Source organism: Lactuca sativa, chromosome 5, assembly GCF_002870075.4.
Source record: "Lactuca sativa cultivar Salinas chromosome 5, Lsat_Salinas_v11, whole genome shotgun sequence".
NCBI classification, from domain to species: Eukaryota; Viridiplantae; Streptophyta; class Magnoliopsida; order Asterales; family Asteraceae; genus Lactuca; species Lactuca sativa.
The window spans coordinates 355294875-355305186 of NC_056627.2; the positions used below are offsets into that span (position 1 = coordinate 355294875).

The 10312-nt window shown below is 36.7% G+C and overlaps 1 protein-coding gene across 3 annotated transcripts; it reads left to right on the plus strand.

Moving 5' to 3' along the window:
• Positions 1 to 906: 906 nt before the first annotated feature.
• LOC111903519 (chromatin modification-related protein EAF1 B) lies at positions 907 to 10068 on the plus strand. Of its 3 annotated transcripts, none has more exons than XM_023899290.3 (22): positions 909 to 1292; positions 2167 to 2360; positions 2443 to 2497; positions 2589 to 2686; positions 2793 to 3864; positions 3957 to 4076; positions 4230 to 4385; positions 4527 to 4718; positions 5068 to 5148; positions 5348 to 5405; positions 5500 to 6005; positions 6091 to 6147; positions 6247 to 6304; positions 6417 to 6505; positions 6581 to 6637; positions 6747 to 6827; positions 6913 to 7050; positions 7137 to 7253; positions 7338 to 7441; positions 7527 to 7998; positions 8076 to 9110; positions 9498 to 10068. In XM_023899290.3, the coding sequence occupies exons 2-21, from the start codon at positions 2215 to 2217 to the stop codon at positions 9021 to 9023; spliced, it is 4605 nt and encodes a 1534-aa protein (XP_023755058.1). In that variant the 5' UTR covers positions 909 to 1292; positions 2167 to 2214; the 3' UTR covers positions 9024 to 9110; positions 9498 to 10068. The 3 variants fall into 3 exon arrangements, with proteins under 3 accessions (XP_023755057.1, XP_023755058.1, XP_023755059.1); XM_023899291.3 differs by having other exon boundaries at positions 7341 to 7441; XM_023899289.3 differs by having other exon boundaries at positions 907 to 1292; positions 7137 to 7441.
• Positions 10069 to 10312: the final 244 nt, after the last annotated feature.

Consider the following 10312-nt stretch of genomic DNA (forward strand, 5'->3'; position numbering starts at 1 on the left):
TTATACCCTAATGGTCAACAATGCAGTCATCTACAAAGTATAAACTATAGTATTTTTTAATATTTATTTTTTCGAAGTGGTCGCCTCTATATAAGTTGTGTCTTTTTTTTTTTGTTTTTTACGAGTTTCACATGATAGATGGTTATAATGTGAGCTATAATCATTATTATTATTTTTTCGACATAAATCTTTTGAGATTTTTAGATGCTTTTAGCTATTAGTTTTTACGGGAAAAACTAAAAAAAAAATCGTTCGACATTATGATGTTATAACTTTTAGACTATGTTTGACGTACTGACTGAAAAGCTAGCTAATAGTTGAAAAACTAACTATTAGCTGAAGAGCTAGCTACCAGCTGATTAAAAATGACGTTTGGTAAAAACTACCTGATAAACTAGCTGAAAGATATAAAATGACATAAAATGTCATTTAGAAGAATATGATGTTTATAATTAATTAAGGGCGTATTTGAATTTTTTTAGAAAAGCTCATGAAAAGTTAGTCAAAGTAGTTTTTTAAAAAATTAGCTTTTAAGTTACTTTTTGGTTTGCCAAATATGACAAAATAAAATAAAAATAAAAATATAAGCTAGCTGTGGTGAACCAAACATAACATTATTCTAAACAAAAAAAACTCATAATTTAAAAATTACTTTAAATAGCTATTAAACCTTTTTAATTTTAAATATGATTAATTACTTTTACAAACACTCATCTACGATTAATTAAATACTATGAGCTTATAGTATTTAGTTTCTAAAACTCACCGAAAAAAGTGATATATGAATTTGGAAGATTAGGAAAAGGAGATTGAGTAACCATCTTGAAAAGCAATTCCGCAAAAGTCAAAGAATCACGAACCGAATCAATCAACATTGAAAGATGAAAAACAATGAAAATAACCCGGCCCAAATCGTTTGCATTTGCAGAGGTCCAGCCCACTATTCACAGAGAGGACGAAGTAGTTTTTACAAATCTTAGAGAGAGAAAGCTTAAGAGAGAGAAGATCGAGCTCGAAGAAGAACCAGAGCAAACATTTTAAACATTTGTATACACAAATCTACATACCGAAGAAACGCATGTATATTAGGCATGTATTATCTTGTGAGTGATTAGGGTTTCCAATTTCAAAAAAGGGTGAGTTCAATCATATGATATCGTGTCCTGTATTTCTAGGGCAAAAAATTCCTTTGATTTTTAAAAATTGGTGCAACTTATATCGAAGGAAAAGCGTAATAGGAGGGATAAAAGTTTTGTAAGCTTGAAATTGTTGCAGAGCTCCTGGGAATTCAGGTATTTCTCGCAGAAACCCTAGAATTGGACGTAATGTTATGTGCTGTGTAAACCCTAGACACGGGACTATATGGGATTTTCTTTTAGGGTTTATTGTAGGGCAGTGAGTTTGAGATTATGCAATTGCAGTGCCATATTGGTGCAATTTGATTGAATGCATGCCTTAAACTTGATCAAATGCCAAGTGACTGAACTAGGGTTGTTCTGTTTTATCATTTTTATTTCGAGCATGGTGTGTTTTATAATGCTATTTGTCATTAAAGCCTCTCAAATGAGATTATGAATGTTTATAATAGATAGCTATTGCACATGGTCATGGAGTGTAGTGAACAATGGGGTTGCATTGGTTGGGGTTTGCAGATCACTCATATAAGTTGTGTTCATTTGAGTTTATTTAGGTCGTGGTTCACTATGACTAGTTAAGTGGACTTGAACTCCTTGATTGGATGTGGCTAATCAATAAATATTCTTTTTTGGGTTAGCAAAACGATTTATGTTATGTTTATACCAATAATGACACAATATTTTAGAAAATTTCCTAGTTTGTTTGCTTTGTTCATCAACATCATTCAATGCTAGAAATGTTGGGCCCATAGATACTACATGTGAGGTCATTTATCTTTCTTTCCTCATGTGAAATCAATCACCAGATGAGATATAACTTCCTATTTTGGCTCCTTTACCTCCCACTTTCGCTAGGAACACATGATTTGTTAATACAAACATATTCCACAATACATTAGTGATTAGCCTTCATCTGCTTAGGTCTTCCAAGACTCGAGTAATATATCATTAGCATTTTTTTTTGTGTGTGAACATGTAATATCTGTATGGTCATTCTCTTCTCTCTTTCTCTCCCTGTATTTCTATTTAGTTCTTGAAATCAATGGGAGAGAAACGCTTCTAGGTTATTATAGTGGGAATGCATGGATGTGCTTCAGGATCTCTGCTTTTAGTCAATGCTGGGGTTGATTCCATGGGAGGAGTTATTGATGGTGGAGTTGAAATCTCTTCTGCACCATCTCCTCACCAGTCATCAGATCTTGAGAAAACACAAGCAGAGCTTAGGTGGAACCACTGTTCTTTGTGTTTTCTTTGATTTCCTTTTTCTTTCTTTTAATTAAGCTCACAGTTTATAAATATATTGCAGGGAGACATTCAGTGCTGCTGAAAAATATAGAAGAGAATTAGAGTTTTTACAGAAGGTATGGCAACTTTTTCGTACATTGGTAGATTCTATTGTATGTTTGAAGCATTTTATCTTTAAGAATATGATAATTTGTTTTCTATTTACAGGGTGGTGATCCATTAGATTTGAAAGTTGGAACTGCAGCATCAATTAGCCTGCAGTCCACCTCGCTGACAGATCAACATCCTGAGCAGTTTGTAACAAGGTTTATTTATGTCTATCATTTAATGAGGCAATGGTTATATTACTCATTTTCTGTAATATCATCATCATGATTAATAAACTTACTCTTTTCTTTCATGGTATCATAGTGAAGTGAAAGGCAGTTTTGCAATAACCGCTTCACCTCATGGAGATTCTGTTGAAAGCAGTGGCAGATTAGGGGCTCTTTCAGTTGGTGAACCAAATAGTGCTGATAATCTTATGTTATTTGATGGAAACAATAAGTTTCGTGAAGTTGAAAGAATACTCACCAAAGAATCTGGAGAATCTGTTGCACTTGAACTTCCTAAAAAATCATATGAGCGTAGGATTAGGTCTAGACCAAATCGACATGCTTCCAGGGATACCAAGGGATTGGTGCATAATGTAGAAAATCAAGAGCACAAGCATTTGTCAAATTCCAATTCTTCCAATCCTAAAAGTCCTAATGTTGGCTTAACCCTCAAGAATTTAGGTTCCAACAGTTGTTTAGACATAAAATCAAATGGTACACAGACCCAAATATCTGATACTCAAGAAATCCCACTTTCCATGTCCCCTGTAGAGCCTGGATCTGTGGGGAACATAGAGCAGGAGAAATTGTCAGGCTCTGAGCACCCTCCAGATGTGGATGCAAACACAGTTGATGACCTGTCTTTATTGGGTCAAACAAAGGGTTTTGACTCCAAATCATCATGCTGCCAAACCGATCAAAGTTTAGATGGTAATAGTAAGAATGAAGTGCCAAGTAGTATACAAAATGTTACTTCTAATGGGACTATTGAACTTAATATAGCATCAAAGGAGGCACCATGTATGGAGGGTAGTGGTGTAAATACAGTGAAGGATGATAAGATATTGAGCATCAACAATGATAACAATGAGATTGATCCTAAAGTTAAGGAAGAGGAAGAAGGTTTGAAGGAATCTGAATCTGAATCTGCCTTGCAACATGAGTTGAAGAAGTCTGTTTGCTCTACAGGTATTGATTTAGATGGCTGCACTACTTCAGAAATAGAAAGAAATCCTCTAGGTACAGATTGCACCTTGCTTCAAGAGTCTACATTGTCCCTTCGGTGTTCAATTGATGATGCAGAGCAAAACGTGTGTTCTCAAAACAATCTGAAATTGGCAACAAAGGAACATGAAGACTCGATTTTAGAAGAGGCACGGATTATAGAGGTCTGATCTTCTTGTTCTCTTTGTTTTATAAAGTTATGACCTTTGATCTGTATCATGTACGAGTCTCCTTATTTGAGATTATTTGTAAACAGGAAAAACGTAAGAGGATAGCTGGATTAACAGTTGGAATCTTTAAATCAGAGAGTAATCATACGTCACATTGGCATTTTGTCCTTGAAGAAATGTCATGGCTGGCTAATGATTTTGCACAGGTATAATTTTGTTATTGATCTCTAATGTTGACCTTATGATGTATCTTCCCCCTTTGCACTTTGAAGTGGATTATATTATTTAACTAACATGCATTTTCATTTTCTAACCCTTCATTTTTACAACATATAGTTTCTGGTTTGTTGTTTATGCAGGAACGCCTTTGGAAGGTAACTGCAGCTGCTCAAATTTCTCAGAGAGCTGCTTATACTTCAAGGGTCAGATTCCAACAGCAAAATTCTTTACGGATGCAAAAAAAAGTTGCTCATACTTTGGCAGAAGCTGTCATGGAGTTTTGGCACACACTGCAGGTGAATTAATAAGCTCTCAGATGATACTTTATTTAGAAAAATCAACTACTCATACTTTAGCAACCATTACAAACTGTCTGTATGATTGATAGTAGTCCCAAAGTTTCTCAAATTTGTCTTATTAATGTTACATTTTGACAGGTGAAATGCCATGGATTGGAGTTAGAGGGTACTAAAAAAGACTCTATGGTTGGACTTGATCAGTATGGGATGAGATTCTTGGAGTATAATAACTCCAATGCTCAGTACAACTCAGCTCAAGCGCCTGTTACTCCTGATAGGATATCTGATCTTGGCATCACAGATGTTTCATGGGAAGATAATTTGACAGAAGTATGCTACCTACCTTCACAGTTAACATATATTACACCACGCTTATGCAAGAAATAACAACATACTTTCATATAATAGTAATAGGAAAAAAAATGAAAAGTAAGATGCTATAATAAACAAATCAATGAAAGAACGTTGCTATTTTTTGCATTTAACCTTTTTAGCTAATTGCCATTGCTACACAACTACATTGGTAGAAATAAAGTTGAATGATCTCTACTTCCATATTTTAGACAAGATAAGCATGTGAATTGTGAAGGATTCTATTTCCTAGGGAAACAATGTTTGTCTATTTTGCCTGTTTTTCCTTTTTTATTCTATTAACATAATTAAGTGTTTTTGTACACAGGAGAACCTATTTTATATAGTCCCACCTGGTGCAGTTGAGGCCTATAGAAAAACTATCGAATCTCATTTGCTACAATCTGAGGTAAAAACATATTTAGATGTCCTTATATTATTTACAATCTTCCATTTTTTGGTAAATTGTCGCCTTAATGTATAGTCATGTGCCCGTTGTTTTTTGTATTGGTTTTGGTCAAATGAAATCCGCTTTTTGAATATTGGAAGGGCATTTTAGGTATTTGAATAATATTAAGTGTCTAATGATGTATGTTGCTCTTTTGTAGAGAACTGGCAGTAGCATGCAAGAGGAAGTGGATGTCAATGGGTATGATGATGTTGCAGGTATTATAAAATTTCCATGCAAGTTACATACATACCTCTTTATTTAGCAAATCAATTGAGTAAAATTCTAACCATGTTGCCTTTAAATCTCAAGATAATACACTTGAAGAGGATGAAGGAGAAACAAGTACATATTATCTGCCAGGGGCATTTGAAGGTAGCAGGATGTCAAAACCCACTCAGAAGAAAAGGAAACAGAACCAGCCCTTCAAGTCATATGTTGGAAGACCATATGAGACAGGGGCAGATTTGTCATTTCCACAACCCCTTGAAAGAAATATTGGGACCCAACCTTCTGTGATAAGTGGGAAACGACCTGCCACCAGTATTAATGTTTCAATTCCCACAAAACGTGTACGCACTGCTTCCAGGCCGAGGTTTACTGGAGCTTCGGGTTATAATAATAATAATAATAATCAGGCACCAAATAGAACAGATGCTTCAAGTGGTGATACCAATTCCTTTCAGGATGAACAAAGTTCTTTACATGGTGGGTATCAAATACCAAATAATATGGAAGCAGAATCAGTTGGAGACTATGAAAAGCAGCTGCACTTTGACATGACTGAAGTATCAAACAGACCCAAAAAGAAAAAGAAGGCAAAAAACCTAAAACCTCAAAATATTTCATTGAGATGACACTATTCACTCTGACTTTTAATTTTATATATCATGGCAATTGCAGGGTTCCACATTTGACCACCGATGGCAGCTTGATTCTAATTTTCAGAATAATGAACAGGTAATTTCTATTGTTTTCTTTTTGGTTAGGGATCCTCTCTTATTATTCTTTAGGATTTGACATCCATAATAACATTCTTGAATGTCCACTGAATTGCAGAAGGAGCACTCAAAGAGGAGGTTGGATACACGCCAATTTGATTCGAATGGAAACAGTGGTATACCTCTTTCTCTCTGAATTTTTTGGTTCATTTTGAATAATGATTTGGTGTCTTTTTTCATCTTAATCAACATCATATTGATTTGATTATTTTTTTGTTTATTCTTCAGTGGGTTCTCAGATGAGTAATATGTCCAATCCCAATAAGTTCATGAAATTACTTGTGCGTGATCGTGGTAGGAAAGCTAAATTGCTTAAGGTATTATCAGGTCATAAATCTTGAAAAAGTTATTATGATGCTTTTTCTTGTGCTCTAATCTTTTTCTCTTTGCAGACCCCTGTAGGGCAGCAGCAAGGTTCAGGAAGTCCATGGTCATTATTCGAAGATCAGGTTACATTACTCTCTCTCTATATATATTTTTTTCTTTTTTACACACAAAAAAAAATCTGTTTGCAACTATATATATCTGAACCATATAAACAACTCTTTGACACCTCAGGCCCTTGTTGTGCTGGTTCATGATATGGGTGCCAACTGGGAACTTATAAGTGATGCCATCAATAGCACTTTGCAATTTAAGGTAACTACTTTCTGGATGTAGTTTTGGTATCTTTTTTTTTAGATATAGTTAAAATATTTATTAAAACTGTTTTTTTATGTTGAAGTGCATTTCTCGTAACTCAAAAGAATGCAAAGAGCGTCATAGAATATTAATGGATAGGAACTCCGGCGATGGTGCTGATAGTGCTGAGGATTCAGGCTCATCTCAACCTTATCCTTCCACTTTGCCAGGCATCCCAGAGGCAATATTTTTATTTTTATTTTTGTTTTTATATTTTCTTTTTATGATTGTCATTGAGGTTGATGGTTGGTTTTGTATCTGACACAGGGAAGTGCAAGACAATTGTTTCAACGGTTGCAGGGACCCATGGAAGAAGACACACTCAAATCACACTTTGAAAAGATTATTGTGATTTCAAGAAAACTACATTATAAAAAGTCACAGGTGACTTTTTATTTATTTATTTATTTAGTACTTGAGAGTTTTGAAAATCATCTACTTTTTTCTGATTCTTGTTTTCTGCCAAAGAAGGATAATCAGGATCCAAAACAACTCCAGCAACCTCATGGCTCACATGCACTTGCTCTTTCTCAAGTCATCCCAAATAACCTCAATGGTGGACCTGTCCTCACGTAAGTTTAATGTTTGTTTGTTTGGATCACTATTATTTTTGTAAATGATCATAATCTGTTTGAATTATATCTCATGAACATGAAGGCCACTTGATCTGTGTGAACCGATTTCATCCACCCCGGATTTTCTTCCTGTTAATTATCAAGCTCCGCATACGGGTGCACCAATGGTTCCTGGGTCAACCCCAGCTCCCTCACTACCCTCTTCTAATTTGGTGTTCAGCAGTCATTTATCCTCCACTCCATCTGGTCCAATTAGTCCGTCTGTCGGTGTTAGGGAAGGAAGATACGGGATCCCTAGACCAGGAATGGATGACCAGCATCGAATGCAGCAATACAATCAAATGTTGTCTGCAAGGAACATGCAGCCTTCAACTTTACCTTTACCTCATTCCGATCGAGGTGTTCGTGGTATGCTGCCAGGTGTCATGAATGGTATGAACAGAGGGATGATGATGACAAGACCACCCCCACTTCAAGGAGTTAATAACTCCAACCCCCAATCTATGATGAATACCAGTCAAGTAAGATCTCGTGAGGCTGTGCATATGATACGGGTGAGAGTGGATTCTAGCATTTTGATTTGTTAAATTACGTGTTACTATATATGACTTTGTGATGTTTTATTAAACAGAATCCTGATCATCAGAGGCAAATCATGGTACCAGATGCTCAGATGCAAGTATCACAAGGTGGGACCACTCAAGGAATTCCCGCGTATCCATCTGGAATTGCTTCTTTCCCTCAACCACCTGTCCAGCCATACCCCCACATGCCAACTACCAATTCTCATCCACATCCACATCATCTTCAAGGACCATCACAAAATCCAGCTTTTGGAATGCGGTTGATGAAAGAGAGACAACTCCAGCAACAACGCTTGCGACAACAGCATTTTGCTGCGTCCAATCCCGTGACGCCACATGGACAACCACAGCTTCCAGTTTCCTCCCCTCAAAGTCAAAGCAGCAGCGCGCAATCCTCACCGGTGACTCAACAACTGCAAAAACCAGCATCCGCTGGGCTTGTGCGTAACCCTCAGACCGGCGCTGGCGGCAATACAGTGAAGCCGCAGCGGCGTCCTCCACAGCAGTTCCAACCACCTGGCGGCAGGCCACAGCTGGCGGCTAAAGTTGTGAAAGGAGTAGGAGGTGGAAGCGGAAGAGGAACGGCTGGGGATAATGGGTTTGTTGCAGAGAAAGGTGAGATGCATCATCATATGGTGCAAAGTGGACCATCTGTGAAGAGATTACCTGGTCAACCTCAGCCACAGCAAAAGGTGAAGCTGGGGATGGGGAGTCAAAGTCAACTGACAGCTGCTCAAAAGATTGTACTGCAGAATAGAAAAGTAAATCCTTCTGATTCACCTGCAAGCAAGCTGCAAGCTAGAGGAGCAACTCTGCCTCTGCCTTTAACCAAACCCAACTCTCAGACATCTTGTGATGATTCTGGGGATCCAAATAGGAAGGTTGAATTTGAAACACCTGAAACTCAAACTGAAACAACAACCAGTGCAAGTGCAGAACATGCGGTTAACCTTAAACAACAATCTTCATCAGACAGCAGCCGTCTACATAGCTAATGCTAATCACCTGCCCTGGCCCACTAATTTTAGATCAGGCCATTCAGATTGAGCCGGCTGCTGTTCACATGTAATACCAATGTACAGGTTTGTTTCACCTCACCTTTTTTTTTCGACAACTACATTGCAATATTCCATAGACACAGGTTGGACTAATGAGACAGAAATTGCAATTTTATAGCTTTACCAGATTAAGGGGTTGTTTCTATTTCTTTTTGACTCACCGAGCTTAATCTAGACACATGGCTGTTCCTTATTTGACTTAATCTATACAGCATGACATAACAGATTAAACCAAAAAACCTGGTTTAATCTATTCTGATACACACTCTTTACCTATTTGTTTTTCTACTTTTTCCTCTTATGTTAAAATTGATGAATATTATTTGTTAGATTGCAAGGGTAAAATGGTGATTGAAATGTTGTGTAAGATATCTCATTATATGAGTGGGTGATTCTTAATCTTTGTTGCAGATGACGTTCATAGTTGCATTCCATCAGGCGGTTAGTAGGAAGATGAAAACAGGCTGCACTGCAATATTGTTTTCGATTGAAATATCAAAGTAGAGGGGGTTAACCAGAGTAATGTTGGCAGGCAGGGGTAATTGTGGAATTTTGTATATAGGATCTCTCAGTCTCAGTGTTTGATGAGAGAGCCACGCCATGGAGAGGGATGGAGAAAGATATAGAGGTATGTGTGTACATAGTTTCTTCCCATCCCTCCTTTCCTTTGTTAAAAGATTTTGTTTATTTCTCTCATATTTTTGGAACCCATTGTATTAACTAATGCCCCTTTAGTAGTAGCACTAGTAACAGTAGTAGGGGTATAGTTGTCATTGTTGTTGGCCAAACCAAAGCCTAAGCCTGAGGTGGGGTGGGGTGGGGTGGGGGAATTTTGTAAATACTGCTAGTCGTTTTAGTGTGTAAATGCATGCAGATCAATGTTGTGTTACATTACATGATATCTTTGTTGCTGTAACTTCTTGTTTACAATCGACTTTTTTCCACATGATGAAATAGTAACAGTTAGGGCATGTTTTATTTATTTATTTATTTTTTTTCTGAGAACGTGAGAACCATTTGAGTGTATTGGATCAAAAAAAAAAAACGGTTGTGATTGAGACTTTTTTGCTATATTTTATAAATTTAAAGCTTATTAATTTAATTAGTGGTTTGACACGAGGGTAAAGCTGTCAAAATGTATGAGTTTAATTTAATTAGTGGTTTTAAGAAACATGGCTATTACCGGTCATAAGGGTAAAATGTGAACAGTTTCAATAGTTTAGTGG